The sequence below is a fragment of the Gekko japonicus genome, unplaced genomic scaffold, assembly GCF_001447785.1.
Source record: "Gekko japonicus isolate JY-2015 unplaced genomic scaffold, Gekko_japonicus_V1.1 scaffold4184, whole genome shotgun sequence".
Taxonomy (NCBI): domain Eukaryota; kingdom Metazoa; phylum Chordata; class Lepidosauria; order Squamata; family Gekkonidae; genus Gekko; species Gekko japonicus.
Genome location: NW_015171626.1, coordinates 34,548 through 53,789, shown reverse-complemented (window position 1 = coordinate 53,789; position 19,242 = coordinate 34,548). Strand labels below are relative to the sequence as shown.

The window sequence follows — 19,242 nt, the reverse complement described above, 5'->3', positions numbered from 1 at the left end:
GCCTCGCCGCCGCCTCCTCCTCCTCGGAGCCGGCAGACAGGCAGGCAGGACGGGCGGGCAGCCGGGGGAAGGACCGGCTTCGCCGCCGCCGCCTTCTCCTCGGAGTCGGCCGGCAGGCAGGGCGGGCGGGCGGGAGGACCGGCCTCGCCGCCGCCTCCTCCTCCTCTTTCTCGGAGCCGCCAGCAGGCAGGCCAGCCGGGCGGGGGAAGACCGGCCTCGCCGCTGCCGCCTCGGGGAGATCGAGGGGTGGTGGGGTGGAGGAGACGGGGCTCTTCTCCCCCCCGCGAGTATCGCGGGTCCCCCTCTTGTGTAAACTAAACTCCGATCACTTGTAACGAGAAGGTTATAGGTCACCAGTGACCAGAGGTAATAGAAATTGAAGCGGAGAGATGAGGAAAGAAAGTGGAGCACGAAAGAAAAATCAAGCAGAGGCCTGGAGCAAACTCCAGGTAAGAGTTCTGCTCCCTTCTGCGTTCAGTGGGTTGGATACTATGGATGCTCTGATGGTAAGGTTAAAGGTAAAGGTTTCCCTTGCTCGAAAGCCAGTCGAGTCCGACTCTAGGGTTGCGGTGCTCATCTCAGTTTCAAAGCCGAAGAGCCAGCGCTGTCCGAAAACGTTTCCGTGGTCATGTGGCCGGCATGACTAAACACCGAGGCGCACGGAACGCTGTTACCTTCCCACCGAAGTGGTCCCTATTTATCTACTTGCAATTTTTTGCTTTCGAACTGCTAGGTTGGCTCCGGTGGTAGAAGCAGGCTTTTCTACCTTTAACATCCCCATAAGACCTGCACACCCCACTGTGGATAGCCGAGGTTGTCCCAATCATGTCAGATCTTGGAAGCTAAAGGGGGGGGGGGTTTGGCTTTGGCTAGTCTTTGGAGGGGAGACCTCCAAGGAATACCAGGGTCGTGAAGCAAAGGCAGGCAATGGCAGCCTACCTCTGAATGTCTCTTGCCTTGAAAACCCTACGGGGTCGCCATAGGTCAGCTGTGATTTGATGGTAAAGAAAAAGACCTGACAAGGTCTTGCTGCTTAATATATTTCCAAATGATTATGAAAAAGAGAATAGGTATTGGACTGTTTATATGACGACAGCTGCAAGAATCTTATATGCCAAATATTGGAAAACTATGGTGATACCAACGAAACAGGAGTTTGTGAATAAACTTTTTGAAACAGCAGAAAATGATAAACTGACTTTAGAAATGAGACTAAGCAAAGAGTGGACATTTCAAAAAACATGGAAAAAGTTTTATGATTGGTATAATGTAAATATAATAGAAGATTAGGCAATTATAGCACAGTGGACTTGAGAACACGGAAGACAGAAGAATGGAAAGTGTCTGATAGAGCGTTTTTATTAATTAAGTAATTGGATATAAGCATATAATGTAACTGTACTCTTGGTATATATGTTATGTGTAGTAGAGTGCCAGTTTGTAGTGTGTAGATTTGTTTGTTGTAGATTATAAAAGAAAAATTAATAAAAGTGTACCTATGGGTACTTTAAAAAGAAAGAAAGAAAAAGACCTGACCACAGGCGATGTCAAGGAGACCCAACAGAGACAAGAAGCCGTGTGGATTGGGAGGCCGTAGGGAGGTAGTTAAATCACAGGAGGTCCCCCATCTTTTATCTGTTGGACATTCATAAGATCCAGGGGGTAAGAGCCCATCAGAGGGGCAGTGGGGGAACGGCCAGGTGTCCTTTAGCCAGCCCTGAATCCCACTCGGCTCCGAATTCTTCTCTTGAGGACACCTGCCACTGAATTTTTCCGTTTGCATTAAACTTGGATTCCTATGAGCCCCTCGGGAAGTCAGGTTTTTTTGGAAGACAAGTGGGATTATAGTGGGATGTGCAGCCGTGGCGCTCACTTTGTAACACAAGCACGCATGTGCAGCTGTAATGCATGCAGCACAATGCGAGGCTCATTTCTTGCTTCTTCCAGAGTTGTTCTGAGCGATCCAGCTCCTGCTTGGCTTATCGTTAACATTTCTTCTACCCCCCCTTCCTCCTTTTAGAATGAAAGCAGGCCTGTGCAAATGATGTACAAGAAAGCAAAATTCAACCTGACCTACCTGCCGGATTACCAAACCAAGGTCCTTGAGGTCCCTTATGTCGAAAATGAGCTGAGCATGATCATTCTGCTTCCCGACGAAATCCAAGACAATTCCACCGGTCTGGAAAAGGTGAGGTATTGCTACTAAACTGGCATTCTTACTCCTCAGAAAGAGTCTCTGGTAGACTATTGTCGTATGGTGAATCAGACACTGCTGCAACACATCCACCCACCCAGGGCAATAGAGCAATTTCTGTTTTTGTAAATCATATTTGGGTCTACCAGCCTGGCTTTAGAAAGAGGCAGAAAATAACAAGAGCTTGGGGGGGGGGATATGGTCTTCTTTACCCATCTTCTCCTCCCCTTCAAATAGTTGCAACCAGGGCTCTTTTTGTAGAAAAAGCCCAGTAGGAACTCATTAGCATAATAGGCCACACCCAACAGCAGGAACTCATTAGCATATTGGGCCGCACCCCTGACAGCAAAGCTCATTAGCACATTAAGCCGCACCCCCATGTTACCAGAAGTGTGGTTATCCAGCCACACCCACCTTTTGCTTCTTATTCTGTTTACCTTGTTTATTGTCAAAACCCAGGGTCTTTTTTTGTAGCAGGAACTCCTTTGCATGTTAGGCCACACACCCCTAATGTAGCCACTCCTAATGAGTTTCTGCTGTTGGGTGTGGCCTATTATGCTAAAGAGTTCCTGCTGGGCGTGGCCAACTTGGGAGCCAGCCGGAACTCTGTTCCTGTGCGTTCCTGCCCAAAAATAGCCCTGGTTGCAACATTGGTATGTTCAGACAAAAGAAGTTCTAGTGATAGGCCTGTGTTTGGCTATATTATATCGCCACCAAATCTTGTACGAGTTGGGTAGCCATGTTAGTCTGTCTGTAGCAGTAGAAAAGAGCAAGAGTCCAGGAGCACCTTGAAGACTAGCAAGATTGGTGGCAGGGCAGGAGCTTTCGTGAGGTATCTGAAGAAGGTTACCTGGCAACACGGAGGGCATGGGAGCAAGTGGCCCTTCAGGTATTAGATTTATACAATACAGCTAGAATTGCCGTCTGCCTTCAGTGCTTCTGACCTTCTCCGTCTCCCGTAGCTGGAGAGAGAAATGACCTACGAGAAACTCAGGGACTGGCTGAACCCGGAGATGATGGACCTGACGGAAGTCGAGTTGTCTTTGCCCAAGTTTAAACTAGAAGAAAAATACGACCTGAAGCCGGTTCTGAGCTGCATGGGCATGCCAGAAGCCTTCGACGTGGGCAAGGCGAACTTCCGCGGGATGTCATCCAGCAACGACTTGGTCCTCTCACAGGTTGTCCACAAGTCCTTCATCGAGGTCAACGAAGAGGGAACGGAGGCAGCCGCGGCCACCGCCGCCGTGATGATGTTGCGGTGTGCGATGATCGTGCCACGATTCACGGCTGACCACCCCTTCCTCTTTTTTATCCAGCACAACAAAACAGGGACCATTCTGTTCTATGGGAGGTTTTCTTCTCCCTAAAGTGCCTTGTGGTCTGTCTGTACACAGTCCCACTGTAGTTCAGAGAGGGTTTCTGACCTCTCATCAATATCCTTATAAATGGTGTCTCTTATACTGGGCCTCCTTTCTGCTGCCTGCAGCAAGTTTTGTAGAGCTCCGTTAATAGTTGGCTTGATATAAAGAAAACCCCTCCATTGGAGCAAAAATGGCCTGCTCACAATTCATATTAAGATGACCCTGTGTTCTTATGTGCCTTATGTAATTAGGAGACTCTCACCACCTTAAGTGATGCTGCTAATGAAGTAGCAGACCTTATTAATTGCACTCATCTCTCCTTTGGGGGGTGCATGTGTTTTGCTAAGAAAAGCAGAGGGCTTGCTTCCTAGGTGACCTGTCACCCACTGAATTTTGTGGTCTTCCTTTTTTCCAGGATGCTCAATGTCCATTCTTGATCTTCCTTTTTCCAGGATGCTTCGTACATAACAAAAAAATGCTGTAAAACGAGTTTTACCAAAGGGTCTTAAACACCGTGAATATTTGTTTATCATCAGCTTTGAGTGTTTAATGCTGCACATGCCGCTTGCAACGTATTTGAGTGCAGTACCAGAATTTTCTAAACAAATGACAGATGTAAAAATCAAGCGCCTGAACGGTCCTTCTAGAAAGAATGATACATTTTCTGTACGTGCAGACAACGTTGTACTTGTCCCTGTGAATTGTATTCTGAAGTTCGGACTCTGGTGGAGTTGCTCCTTTCACAAGATATGAAACTAAGCAGCTTATATACACAGTCACAGGCAAGGGATGTGTCGTTTGTTGAACCTGTTAATTGGTTGTGATGCGTAATATAAATGTTAACACTTCGCCTGAATCCTTCTGTTTTCTTTCATAATATCACTGAAGTTTCTTGGACTTCCCAGGCAGCAGACATGTTCACAAATAAAAATCATCACCATTTCCATGTTTGGTTGGTTACTGACAACACTCTTCTCAGTGTGAGTTCCGAGAAAAAAATCCTTCCTGTGGGTGTGGCACATGAGAATTCCGTCAGTTACTGGAGCTGACCAGTTAGGGTTCCCAGCTCTGGGTTGGGAAATATCTGGAGATTCTGAAGGTGGAGTCTGAAGAGGGTGAGGTTTGGGGAGGGACCTCCGCAGGATACAATGCCACAGAGTCCACCTTCCAAAGCAGCCATTTTCTCCAGGGGAGCTGATCTTGGTCATCTGGAGATCAATGGTAATAGCAGGAGATCTCCAGGTCCCACCTAGAGGTTGGCAACTCTATGACCAAGATACATTTCATTCTGAACCGGTATCTGAACTGCTACACACACATGCTTCAACTATCTGTTGTTGGGCGGGAATGAAATAGGGTTACCAACTCCAGGTTAGGAAATATTTCGAGATTTGGGGTGGGGGTGGAGCCCAGGGTGAGTGGGGTTTGAGAAAAGGAGGGCCCCTATAACCTTTTGCTGAAGGCTCAACAAGTTTTCCTGCTTAGGAATTATTAATGTAGGAAACATATACATTGGATAAAAACAGCTATTCTTTTAAAACAGATGCTTCCTTAGATACCTTCCCTGTTACACTGTTTTAATAACCTGAAAGGTTCACACTTCACAGTCATGGTACCCAGAAGGCGATTTATTTCAGGGTCCCTTAAGCGCAGGAAGAATAACAGAACTTGTAATGTATTCATCCCCGACCACGGAGGTGACCTGGTCTCCTGGTCGCCAGGCGGTCTGGTGAAGTAGCAGAGCTTTGGGAATGAGAACGAAAGGTCAAGTGGATCCTAGCCCACACCAATAGGAGGGCTCGGATCCCGACCGAGAGCCTATGGATCTCTCGGATACTGTAAATAGCCAATCACGGGTGTGGGGTGTGTGGTTGTTTCCTGGGTTATATACACCGGCCTGCAATCCGGGTCTTTGTCTTTGTCAGGAAAGGAGCTGCGGTGGCTCAAGGGGTTAAGACGCTGAACTGCAGGCTGTGGAAGGTCGGTAGTTCAGCAGTTCGAGACCCAACTGTGCCGCATGATGGAGTGAGCTCCCGTCTCTAGTTCCAGCTCCTGCCAACCTAGCAGTTCGAAAGCAAGAAATTGCAAGTAGATAAATAGGTACCACTTCGGTGGGAAGGTAACAGCGTTCCGTGCGCCTTGGTGTTGAGTCATGCCGGCCACAGGACCACAGAAACGTCTTCGGACAGCGCTGGCTCCTCGGCCTGGAAACGGAGATGAGCACCACAACCCTAGAGTCAGATTCGACTGGCTTTCCAGCAAGGAAACCTTTACCTTTTTAGCAAGGAGGGAGAAGTCACAAGCCTGATGCCACAATATCTAGCTTTGGCCCTGTGTAAAAAGGCAGGGCAGGCAGACACAAAGGTGTGCTTGAAGATAGGGGTACCTGTAAGTCACATATTAAATACCAACATGATAGAAGCCCAGCTTCTGAAAACAGACCCAAGCTGTGTTCTCCAAATCCTTCGCAAAAGACCGATAACGAGAGACAGACGAAAGAGAAAACGGATGATGAGATAGGTCTCCAAATCCACAGGACTGTAACGGGCACTGAAATTTAACGCAGTCCGCTATTAGGAAACGCTGCTCTTTTCCCCCCTGCAAAACACACTTCTCTCCGGCTTGGAAACAGAGCTGAGCACCGCCACCTTAGAGCCGGACTCGACCTGGCTTCCGCGCAAGGGAACCTGTTTACCTTTTCCTTTCCTATTCCCGAGGGCGCGCCTGTTCTTTGGAGAGAAAGTCGGCGCCCGGGGGCCGGGGGGGGGGGGGGGGGAATCAGCCTTGCGGACGGGGCGGTGCAACCCACTGAGCCGCCTGTGCTTCGCGACGGGGGGAGAACCGAGCAAAACAGCTGATCCCCCGCCGGCGCCTCTCATCAGCACAACCCTCAGACGGAGGAAGCTGCGACACTGGGCAGGGTGCTTGGTTTGCATGCAGGCGGGCTGTGCCATTACCCTCTATATATGGAAAGCCCTTCCACCACGTTGTGACTTGTCATCAAATGCAGGCATAACAGTCCCTGAACTCTGCAGTTGCCAGCTACGTTCACAAGTGTTTTTACTTGCAGTTTCTCGTGTATCCCACAAGATAGTCTCTTGATTCTTTCACGGCAGTATTCCACACACTCGCTTACAGTGTTACTGAGTTCAGTTTCCCTTGCATAGTTGAGTGCATGTCTCGTTTATTTTACAAGCGTCTAATAGGGGAAAGGAGCTGCGGTGGCTCAAGTGGTTAAGACGCTGAACTGCAGGCTGTGGAAGGTCGGTAGTTCGGCAGTTCGAGACCCGGGTGCCGCATGACGGAGTGAGCTCCCGTCTCTACCTCCAGCTCCTGCCAACCTAGCAGTTCAAAAGCAAGAAATTGCAAGTAGATAAATCGGTACCACTTCGGTGGGAAGGTAACAGCGTTCCGTGCGCCTTGGTGTTTAGTCATGCCAGCCACATGACCGCGGAAACGTCTTCGGACAGCGCTGGCTCTTCGGCTTGGAAACGGAGATGAGCACCGCTGCCCTAGAGTCGGATTCGACTGGCTTTCGAGCAAGGGAGACCTTTACCTTTACCTTCGTTTATTTTACAAGCATATCATAGGGGAAAGTGGTGGATGATGGTACTATATATAGGAGGAAATGGCTGCGCCTTCGCAGCCTTCTCCCTAAAGTGGGGAAGGCGTCTGAAAACCAAAAGAGGCACCACCCGGGGCCGCCGCCTCCGCCGCCTCCTTCTCCTCCTCCTCCGCCAGTGAAACGAGCAAAAAGCCCGACGGGCTTCCCGTCCGACGCAGCCCCCCCTCCCTCCAGACCAACCCGCTGCCCTCCTCCTCCGAGCGGCGGCTTCCTCTCCCTCCCTCCGTCCAAGGCTCCCGAGGCGTGGTCTGCTGCGCGGAGAGCGCTTCCTGGGCCGCCCACGCCGCGCCGCCCCCGTCTCCGCTCCCGTTGTTTGCAGGAGAGTCCCGCTGCGACCTGGAGACGCCGCCGCCGACGCCGCCTCTCGCGAAGTAAGGGACAGGCTCTCTTCCCGGGGGAGCCCTTTGCTCATGCGCCGCTCCTGCCGCTGCGGGCGGGTGGGAGGGGGCGGCGGCGACCCTGGGTTTCCTTGCAGGTCGGTCTCCCCTCCAAATGCTGCGCCAGGGCCGGCCCTGCTCAGCTTCCGAGGTGTGGCCAGATCGGGGCGATCCCCGCCAGGGCTTGGGCCTGGATGACTGCGGGGGGGGACCTCTCCTTTGCTGTGGGGGGGAAGAGAAACCGTAAAGGAGCGTCTGGGGGTCTCTCTGCGAGGACTGGGTGGAGAATAGGGTGGCCAGCAGTGTCCCCTCTAAGCTGAGTCAGTGTGAGCCGGCTCACAGTTTTTCAACCTCCAGCTCACAGGTTTTTTGTCTCCGCTTAGGAAGGAGGACTCCAGAGCAAACAAATTTATGCAGCGGCCAACCCTCTCGCTCACAAATTTCATGCCAGGAGCTCACAGAGTAGAATTTTTGCTCACAAGACTCCACAGCTTAGAGGGAACATTGACCGGGAGTCCAGTGTTCCCTCTAAGCTGAGTTAGTGTGAGCTGGCTCACAGTTTTTTAGCCTCTGGCTGGCTCACACGTTTTTGTCTCAGCTCAGGAAGGATGGCTCCAGAGGAAACTAATTGATGCAGCAGCCCAATCACTCGCTCACAAATGTCATGCCAGGAGCTCACAGAGTAGAATTTTTGCTCACGAGACTCCACAGCTTAGAGGGAACATTGACCGGGAGTCCAGTGTTCCCTCTAAGCTGAGTTAGTGTGAGCTGGCTCACAGTTTTTTAGCCTCTGGCTGGCTCACACGTTTTTGTCTCAGCTCAGGAAGGATGGCTCCAGAGGAAACTAATTTATGCAGCAGCCCAATCGCTCGCTCACAAATGTCATGCCAGGAGCTCACAGAGTAGAATTTTTGCTCATGAGACTCCACAGCTTAGAGGGAACATTGACCGGGAGTCCAGTGTTCCCTCTAAGCTGAGTTAGTGTGAGCTGGCTCACAGTTTTTTAGCCTCTGGCTGGCTCACACATTTTTGTCTCAGCTCAGGAAGGATGGCTCCAGAGGAAACTAATTTATGCAGCAGCCCAATCGCTCGCTCACAAATTTCATGCCAGGAGCTCACAGAGTAGAATTTTTGCTCATGAGACTCCACAGCTTAGAGGGAGCATTGGTTGCCAGGTCTGGGTTGGAAAATACCTGGAGACTTTGGGGATAGAGCCAGGAGAGGGTGGGGTTTGGGGAGGGGAGGGTCCTCAGCATAGTACCATGCCATAGAGCCCACCCTTCAAAGCAGCCATTTTCTCCAGGGGAGCTGATCTCTGTCAGCTGGAGATCAGTGGTAAAAGTGGGAGATCCCCAGGCCCCACCTGGAGACTGGCAACCCTAGTTGAGAACAGCTGCAGGTGTGTGCGGCCGGGATACTCTGGGGGGAACCCAGGCCAGCAAATGTGATCCTCCTCTGCTCCTATGTGTGTCTTCACTAGATGCGGATGTAAGGTGCGCACAGGGATCGCCATGTTCTGCAGAAAGCGAGTGTCCGGCTTCTCGGCAGCTTTGCCAGCAAATGCAATCCGTCTGAGTGCACCTAACGGCAAGGTCTCATTTGTTTCCCAGCTTGCCAGGTTTGCAGCATGGAGCAGCTGGCGAGTGCAAACGCTCATTTCGCCCTGGATCTCTTCCAAAAGTTCAGGGAAGCCGACCCGACAGGCAACATCTTTTATTCCCCTCTCAGTATCTCCACTGCCATCGCCATGGTCTTCTTGGGGGCCAGGGAGAACACAGCAAAGGAACTAGCAAAGGTTAGCAACCCTTCCCTTTCCTCCCCGCCCCCTTATTTTTGGTGGTGGCTTCTTCTGCTGGTATCTGGCTATTTTGCTACATAGCACCTGCGTTCCGTGCGCCTTGGTGTTTAGTCATGCCGGCCACGTGACCACGGAAACGTCATTGGACAGCGCTGACTCTTCGGCTTTGAAACGGAGATGAGGACCGCAACCCTAGAGTCAGATTCGACTGGCTTTACCTTTTACCTGCGGTTAGCCCTAAATAAAATCCTCTGTCGCCTGTGATGCTTTAAATGTAAACTGTCACACCAACAAGAGAAGCTTTTATTTGGATTTAGCTATGAATCTGGCTTTTCATGGGAGTCGCTTTTTGTATTATCAACTTAGTGTTAACAGACAAAGGGTATCAGAGCAACTCCTCCTTCAAGAGGCTTAGACTTTGTACAGAAATCATCTGTCGCCAGAAGGTACTCATAATGCCACTGTTCTGGTCCTGGCCTTGGTGGGAGTGCCTTGTTTGTTCTTGCATCAAAAATGGCAATACACCAGATAATATAGTGACTCAGATAAAATACAGTGATTCACTCAGGTACTATAGTGACCAAGAAACAAAAGAGGATAACAGAGGAGTGAGTCTTCTTCTATCCTCTTTGTCTCTTGGTTGGTTCATAAAAAAATAACTAGACCAAGTTGTTGCCAGAGAGTTTGTCGCAAGAGATGTACAGAAACTGATCGAAGTGTAGATAAGGCTTTATTCAGGAAGTTAGCATGCTTGGTAGTAAAGAGTAGAGACAGGTTTCTAGCTACATCACTCGCTGAGAGACAGAGACCGATTTAGTGTGTGGAACTCCCGAGAAAAAGTAGGTTATTGCCCTAAGAGTAGCAATCTGAAGACAGACAAGGAATGGTACTTATCAGGAAGGAAGGCGCTCACTAGCCTGTCTAACTGGTGTTCCTCTTGCTTGCCCACTAGCAGGGAAAACAAATTTTTTGGGCATATAGTTCAGTCAAATAGGTCCAAATGAACAAGCAACTAATCCGTAGAAGCAAGTTCTTTATTAACTGTTCATGTTCAAGGACTGTATCTGTCCCTTTGAAAGTTCGAGATGCTAACATTGTGACATTGTTCTTCTTGGGTCCTTATACCAAAGTTTACCTCAAAAGAATGCAGTCACATATAGCCAATCAATGCCATGCCTACTCAATACTGCACCAGACCAAACCAGTAGAAAAGCAATCTTAACATACTTTTAACATTACTACCAGTGTTCCCTCTAAGCTGAGTTACTATGAGCTAGCTCACAGTTTTTTAGCCTCCGGCTCGCACATTTTATCTTAGCTCAGGAAGGATGGCTCCAGAGCAAACTAATTTATGCAGCAGCCAAATTGCTCGCTCACAACTTGAATGCCAGTAGCTCACAAAATAGAATTGTTGCTCACAAGACTCCACAGCTTAGAGGGAGCATTGATTGCTACTACCTTATCTATCTCATTCTACGTGTGCAAGACTGCAATATTTAACAAAACAGGGTATGAGTTAAAAGTCAGTTTCCCTATGATGCAAGGAATGCAGAATTCCGGAGACTCAGCTAAAAGCACAGATAGCATTACTAGATCATCAGGAGGTCGAACATTCCCCTTAATTCTCTGTTTGGCCTTCACAGACATGGCTGCCCAATGGCTCACTCACATTTCACCTTTCCCCCCCTTCACCCCTCCAGGGGCTTCTTCTCTTCTCACCAGACATTGCTTACTCTGGCACAGGTTCACATGGCTGGCTTTTTCCATGTGGTATTTCCTGACACTATCCCCAACAGGTAGAGGAATGAAAATAGGAACTAAAATGTATGCATTGGGGTGATGCTTACAGGCCATTTCTGTGTTCATGGGGGTCATACGGGCTGTTTCTGTGAGGGTTGTAAGTCAATGTGGAACCAATTACCTGGTGTTTAGCTATTTAATTTATGAACAGTGTGATTCAGTCTTAAGAACACTGGAATAAACTCTACTGAGTAGACCTGCTTAGGATTGCTCTGTAAAGTATTTTAATAAAACAGTACTGAATCATATCAAAGTCTAAAATTAAATGCCATGCACTTCACAGTCATATCAGCTAGGGAAAAACCTTCTTCTTAGACAGCAGTTTAGTAAAGAATATATCTTGCACATTTTGGACGTTTGGGCATATAGTTTACTCCATCCCCCAAACTGGTGGAAGTAACAATATCCTTCTTTTGATATATTCTCTTCCTGATTCCTAAAAATGAGACTATGAGTAAGAAAATGTCTTGTGCCATTCTAGAAGACACATGGAATTTTTCAGTACTCTTTGTCTTTACCTTGGTGTATCTGCAAAGACGCGGATGAAAGCCAACCATTTAGGCAGTGGGCCAAAACTGCAAATCGGTTGTGTCGCATGTCTGCACACCTTGAGACCAGGCAGAAAGTGCCCAAATTGTTGTTCAGCTCTCTGATACCTTAATTGGGATGGATTTAATTGGTCCAGGTGATAATGATGCAAATTATTCCCCTTCCTCTGGCAGACATTTCATTTTGATGATATCGAGGACCTTCACTCAAGGTTCCAAAAGCTCAATGCCCAGTTTAACCGGAGTGACGCCCCCTATATAGTGAAGGTTGCTAATCGGCTCTACGGTGAGAAGACCTACAACTTTTTGCAAGTAAGTTGATGTTCGGGACATAAAAGAACTTTGAAAACTTATGGGGCCACTGGGGGTTGCTTTTGATTGGCCTGCATCCTGCAGCCTGAGATAGTTCTTTGCATTGCAGTGAGAATCTTTAGTCAGCCGGAACTGAAAGGTGTTGGATCCCAAACAAAGTTCTGTTGTTTGAGCAAAGAAAAAAACCAGGTGGCGCACATTGTCAAGAATGCAGCGTCTTGTAGGATGTTGGGATTTTGGTGCCAGTTGCCAATCCGATAATGCCCAGAGGTTTTGCAGTCACACAGATCTTAGCGAAGCGAGAGGAAATGGCCTTTACTGAGGGTCACATCCTGTGCAATGAGCCAATAGTGATAGGTTTCCTCAGGGGTCATTTCATAGAAAAAGAGGTGCAGGAGCTCATTAGCATAACTTATTTGCATATGCCACACCCCCTGACATCACCGGAAGTGTGTCAGAAGGCAACACCCACCGCTCAGGCTCCACTGGACTGTTTTGGATTGCTAGCTATTGGGGGGGGGGATGTGCAGATCTGTCCTCGCAGAGGAGGGAGAGCTTGTGCCTGAATAAAACTTAATCTTAAAGGTGCCACTGGACGGTTTTGGACCAGGGGGCTGGGGGGGGTGGGCTCTGCAGCTTACCTGGCTGCTTCTTGCTCTGACTGAGGGCTGCTGGGAACAGGGGGTGGGGCTTGTTGCATGTGCCCGCCCCCTGGGCTCTTTACTGCCGGAGCTCTGCTCCTGTGCGCTCCTGCAGAAAATGACCCCTGGGTTTCCTACTGATGTTTCACTGCTGTTATCCCTGATGAGAACTTCCCTGCAATTATAGTTATTTTGGTAATCGATTGAGGATTTATGCAAAGAAATGCAATTCCTGCTGGCATCCAGAGATGTGATTAACTGGCTCTAGTCCGTATGTTTGTAGATGAGAGGGCGACTGTTACACTTACACGGTATATTGAAACATTTCCTACATGATTTCTCCAGGACTTTTTGACCAGCACTCAGAAAAATTATGGCGCTGAGTTGTCTGCAGTGGATTTTCAAAATGCTCCTTCTGAAGTCCGAAAGGAGATTAACCAGTGGGTCGAAGAGCAGACTGGAGGTGAGAGGATCAGAGACGTTATGTCCTAACATTTTGTCTTTCTGTGGGATATACAGGTTAGTTTGTTCCTTGTTAGAATAATGTGCCATTTCCACAGCAATACAAGACTGAACCAATTGATATTCTTTTTCCAGTAAGCGTGTTATTTTATTCAAGTGTGTTGCAGACGATTAGTGGTAGGTTGGTTACAAATAACTGAATCTAATCTAGTCAAATAAAGCACCTGACTTTGGATCGCTATTGTTAAAAGCACACTTCTGAACTGAGATGGACCCGATCCAGTAAGGGACTTCTCAAGGTTATATTCCACACCCGTTCTTCCCACTTGGTTCCTGAGAAGTTAGAAAGATCATAGGGATCATACTGGAAAGCTCATGTTACTGTTACTAATGCATTAATTAATGGATGACAAATTATCAAAAATAATCAGATAAGGAGATTGACTTGTGTGTCCTGATGGGGGAAAATAAAACTTTTACTGGGTTCAGTTGAAGGAGTCCAAGTTAGTGAACAACTAACCAGTAGAAGCAAGTTCATTATTACTTGATCATGATCAAGTGAAGTATCTATCCCTAAAAAAGGTCAAGAAGACACTAACCCCTTTACACTGTTTGGTACTTAGAGTAAATTTTACAGCATTGTAATGAGCAATGGTATTCCCAGTAGTCATGTATGGTTGCAAGAGTTGGACTATAAGGAAGGCCGAGCGCCAAAGAATAGATTCTTTTGAACTATGGTGCTGGAGAAGACTTTTGAGAGTCCCTTGGACTGCAAGGAGATCAAATCAGTCAATCCTAAAAGAAATCAACCCCGACTGTTCCCTGGAAGGCCAGATAATGAAAATGAAGCTCAAATACTTTGGCCACCCAATGAGAAGGGAGCACTCACTGGAGAAGACCCTGATGCTGGGAAAGACTGAAGGTCAAAGAAGACGGGGACGGCAAAGGATGAGATGGTTAGACAGTGTCATAGATGCGACGAACATGAAATTGAGCAAACTTCAGAGGATGGTGGAAGACAGGAAGGCCTGGCGGGATCTGGTCCATGGGGTTGCAAAGAGTCGGACTCGACTGTGCGACTGAACAACAACAACAACAAATGCAATAACATATAGCCAATCCATGCATGCCTATTCAATATTGCACCAAAAAGTAGGCAATAATTGAGCTATCTATACTTCCTTCTCAACATACTTATCAGAATACCACGACCTTATCTGTCTTGCTCCACTAGCATAAGAAAAATTGCTGACTGCTATGTTTAAAAACCAGGGTGTAGGTTAAGGGCTAGTTTACCCATATAAAGCGAGGAATGCAGACTCGCAGGCTTCAGCTAAAGGCACATGAAGCTGCCTTATCCTGAATCAGACCCTTGAGTCCATCAAAGTCAGTATTGTCTACTCAGACTGGCAGCGGCTCTCCAGGGTCTGAGGCAGAGGTCTTTCACATCACCTACTGCCGTGCCTGGTCCTTTTAACTAGGGATGCTCGGGTTCGAACCTGGAACCTTCTGCATGCCAAGCAGAGGCTCTTCCACTGAGCCACAAGCCCCCTTCCCTAACACAAATAACATTGTTGGGTCAGCACTAGGTCAAATGCCCTTTTCAGTTCTTTAATTGGCCTTCACCAACATGGCTACACAGTGGCTCATTCAACGTTTCACCTTTTCCCCCTTCAGTCCCCAATCTAGGTACGGTTTTGCACAACAATATCTATGCAGCTTGAGGCAGTGTGCTTTCCAGAGGTCATTTCGGGGGGGATGGCGGGGGATCGCAGTTCCCCCAGGTGAGGTACGGGGGGCAGGGCACATGACGAAGCCCCGCCCCCCGCTTCCGGCCGCCCCGCTTCCGGCCCTCATTCAGCCAGGAGGAGGCAGGAGGAGAGGGAGGGTAAGTTGCTTCCTCCCTGCCTCTCCCCACCCCTGCCTGCCTGGGGCCAGGGAGGGCCTTCGCGGGGCTTCCTTGAACTCCCGCCGGCCTTGCAGGTCCACCGCCGGGCCCCTCATGGGGCTCGGCAGTGGAGCTGCAAAGCCGGCGGCGGCGGCCGGGACCGTTGGGGGTGGTGTGTGTGGCCTTATGACACACTTCCAGTGATGTCAGGGGGTGTGGCCTTATGACACACTTCCGGTGATGTCAGGGGGTGTGGACGTATGACACACTTCCAGTGATGTCAGGGGGTGTGGCCTTATGACACACTTCCTGGGATGTCAGGGGGTGTGGCATATGCTAATGAGTTATGCTAATGAGTTCCCCTAGCTCTTTTTCTACGAAAGGACCCCTGGCGCTTTCCGAACTGGATCTGAGTTGGTATCTCTGTCCACACAGTGAATGGGGTTCACATCAGTTTTACTCCCAGATCCAGTCAGTGTGCAGCATTCTGGATCCCGCACTTGAATCTGTGGATGGATGCTACCTCCACGTTGGATCAGGGATGTGTTGGGAAAAGCAGGCACCTTATAGGGTGCGAATTGCAAGCACACATCTCGCCCTCTTTTTGTCATCATTGACAACGTGGAAAACCTAATGGGCATTAGGGAGTGTGAATAGTCAGCCAAGAAACTTAATAGTTATTTATTTAAAATATTTCTGCCTCTTGCCTGGCAACTCGGGATGCAGTGGCGGGAAAAAACCAATACATATAGAATACATTACATTATTAAATATTGTGTACATCATGAAAACAACTGTGATGCCCCTTTCCATTCACCCAGAGTACCTACCACCCTCTGCGACCCCTCTTTGAGAGCCATTTTGGTGTAGTGGTTAGGAGCTTGGACTCAAATTTGGGAGAATCGGGCTTGATTCCCCACTCCTCCACATGCAGCTGCTGGTGTGACCTTCGGTCAGTCACAAGTCCTTTCAGAGCTGTTCTCTCACAAGCAGTTCTCGAAAGAGCTCTCTCAGCCCCACCTACCTCATAGGGTGTCCGTTTTGAGGGGGAGGAAGGGAAAGGAGATTGTAAGCCACTCTGAGACTCCTTTGGGTAGTGAAGGGTGAATGTTCCCTTTAAGCTGAGTTAGTGTGAGCTAGCTCACAGTTTTTAGCCTCCAGCTCATACATTTTTGTATTAGCTCAGGAAGGATGGCTCCAGAGCAAACTGCTATAAATGGCGAAATTAAGTACAGGTTCACAGAATGGGAGTGGGCTGATGTGCCAATACCCTACAGTTCTTCTAGAGGAAGCCGAACTTAAGCCACTGTTAAGTCTAGCTTCCCAGTGGACTTCTACAAAATGATTGTAGAAGGCAATGTTCCCTCTAATTTCCCCCCCTACTGAGTGGAGCAGTTCACATCCTGCACAGAATATGACTGGGAACAGGGGACTATACTACTACTAAAATATGACAAGATTGAAACGTATGGTTACAATCTCGATAAAAACCAACAGAGGATTCAAACATCTATTTAGTAAAATGGATACGCTCTAGTCAAACAAATTATAATCCAAATCGCCGTTATTTCTTAGGCTTCTTCTTCTTTGCTTTAAAAGTCTTAGGCGCTGTTTCTCCGTTCTCAGATTCTGAAGTTTCAGTTGTACTGCTAGAGTCACTTGAGTAACTTTTTTTTAACCAAAAAGAGTCACTTGAGTAACTTGAGATGTTATCCGCTTCTTTCTCGCTGGGTTCTTCTCCTTCGTCGGAGCTTGTTTTCTCATCTTTGTCTACGCTTAATTGTTGTTTTAAGAAGCTTTTAGCCTTTTGGACAGAGTCAATTTTGATTTTCTTATCATCACAGTTGAACACAAGTCCTTCAGGGAAGTTCCATCTGTAGGCAATTGATTTATTTTTGGAGGAAAAGAGTTAAATCTTTATATTGCCGTCTTTGTTTCCGTATCTCAAATGGAATGTCTTTTAAAATTGCAATATCTTCCTCCTTGACTTTTAATGTTTTCCCCGCTGTAGCTTTCAAAAATGTTCTCTCATCGTTCTCTTAGAGAATTCCACGTGTGTTTCGCCAGGTAGTTTATTTTTTCTTATAAAGTCAGGGTAAGTGCGATAAGCCAAGTCCATGTCATTTTGGAGGTCTTCTTGTTTGAGATCTGAAGTTGCCGCTATCGCTTCGCTTAAAATAGTCTTTAAATCTTCCCCTTTCTGTTCAGGAACTTTTTGAAAGCATAAAACATGCATTGATTTTTCCAATTGTAGTTGGAGTACTTGGCTTTTATCCGTATTTCTTTTTTTTTTTTTTACTTCTTCCAACTTTTGTTCAATGTCTGTAGTTCTTGTTTCAACTGTTTTGATTTTTTTGTCTGTCTTATTGGCCCTTTTCTCCATATGTGTCAGCTGTTTTTGAACACTCCAGTGTTGATAGTTGACATCTGCTCCAGCAGAGGGCACAATGCTGAAGCCAGCATATTGGAAAAGTCTGCAGCCGCTTCTTGTGACTGTGTGGGAGTCGTTGGTATGGTACTTCCTGTTGCTTTCTTTTCCACCGCCATTCTCCTCCCTCTCCCAGCCATTGTTTATAGGAAGAAAAAGGTTTTAGTTTTAAAGTCAAGTTTATCTGATTTCAGCGTGTCTTGGATTAAATTGATGCTTTCACACTTAAAAAGAGTCTCGTACGGTTAGTTTCATTTTTAGTCTTTTCTCTACCGTTTACGGACTGCTCCGTTTCGGGTGGGTGGATCTACAACCTTTCCCCACCCCCCGCTCTTTTTCAGATTGATCTAACAAACCGGGACTCTTCGCTTAAGTAGAATGTCCTTGACTCACTGTTTTTGTGGTTCAGTCGCACAGTCGAGTCCGACTCTTCGCGACCCCATGGACCAGATCCCGCCAGGCCTTCCTGTCTTCCACCGTCCTCTGAAGTTTGCTCAATTTCATGTTCGTTGCATCTATGACACTGTCTCACCATCTCATCCTTTGCCGTCCCCGTCTTCTTTGACTTTCGATCTTTCCCAGCATCAGAGTCTTCTCCAGTGAGTGCTCTCTTCTCATTGGGTGGCCAGAGTATTTGAGCTTCCTAGTCACCTATAGGAACCGCGGGAAGTTCACTACATCAGTAGGAAACCTATCACTATTGGCTCATTGCACAGGATGTGACCCCCAGTAAAGGCCATTTACTCTCGCTTCGCTAAGATCTGTGTGACTGCAAAACCGGGAAGTTATGCTAATGAGCTTTTGCACCTCTTTTTCTACGAAATGACCCCTGGACAAGTATTGCAGAGTGGCGATAGCCAGCTCTGTATTTCATTAAACAATCAGCCCACACTCAAATCCTGTGTCTTGATTTTTTGTATTACTTGTTTTATCACTGACTAGCAGTAAAGCCCGTTGTGAAAGCAATACAACGGGATCTAGAAAGAGGCTCTGGGGCAGTGCTCTGGCTTTGGGCAAACAGTGTCAATTTGCTGTGGTGACCTCAGCAGGGTATAATGACAGAGTCCACTGTTTTCTCCAGAGGAACTGATCTCTGCTACCTGAAGAGCAGTTGTAATTGTGAGTAATCTGTAGCCCTCACCTGGAGATTTGCAACAATTGTTACCCAGGATGAAATGGCTGGTTTGGAGGGTGGAGTCTATGGCATTCTACCTGTCTGAGGTCCCACCCCTCTGCAAATCCCACCCTCTCCAGGCTCCACCCCTCAAATCCCCAGGAATTTGTCAGCATGTAGTTGGCAACCCCATCTCCTTCCCAGCTAGCCATCAACCTACCATTATCTGCCCCTTTGACTTCAGCTGACTTCTGCCCTCCCTTCTGCAGAGCAGTTGTAATACTGAGTGCTCTCCAGCCCTCACCTGGAGATTGGCAGCAATGGTTCCCTATGTGGGACTGACTGGTTTGGAGGGTGGAGTCTATGGCAGTGTACCTGTCTGAGGTCCCACCCCTCCTCAAACCTCACCCTCTTCAGGCTCCATCCCTCAAATCTCCAGAAATTTCCCATCTGGAGTTGGCAACCCTATCAGGACTGGCCCCAATGTGTTTTCTCCCAAAGGCCAAAGTAGGTGACAGGACCAAGCTTAGTTGCCTACCAACAGGCACTGAGGGGAATGTAGGGTTGCCAGCTCTAAGGAGGGAAATACCTGGAGGTTTGGGGGGTGGATTCTGTAGAGGGCCGGGCGACGGAGGCATCGGCCTTCTGTCGCCCGCCTTGCCCCCCCAATCTCGGCCCGGGCGACCGCGGCTCC

General features: G+C 48.1%; 2 protein-coding genes across 2 annotated transcripts in view; both read left to right on the top strand.

The window, feature by feature from the left end:
- The window catches only part of LOC107117794 (serpin B6-like), a 25,214-nt gene extending 20,724 nt beyond the window's left edge, over positions 1-4,490 (top strand). The window contains exons 6-7 of the mRNA XM_015419960.1: positions 2,021-2,188; positions 3,157-4,490. Of these exons, the coding sequence (XP_015275446.1) occupies positions 2,021-2,188; positions 3,157-3,561 (573 nt within the window). The 3' untranslated portion in view covers positions 3,562-4,490. The remainder of the gene's footprint in view (positions 1-2,020; positions 2,189-3,156) is intronic.
- A 2,947-nt stretch (positions 4,491-7,437) lies between these two features.
- The window catches only part of LOC107117793 (leukocyte elastase inhibitor-like), a 19,259-nt gene continuing 7,454 nt past the window's right edge, over positions 7,438-19,242 (top strand). The window contains exons 1-4 of the mRNA XM_015419958.1: positions 7,438-7,551; positions 9,168-9,352; positions 11,878-12,015; positions 13,002-13,119. Coding sequence (XP_015275444.1) covers positions 9,185-9,352; positions 11,878-12,015; positions 13,002-13,119 — 424 coding nt within the window. The 5' untranslated portion in view covers positions 7,438-7,551; positions 9,168-9,184. The remainder of the gene's footprint in view (positions 7,552-9,167; positions 9,353-11,877; positions 12,016-13,001; positions 13,120-19,242) is intronic.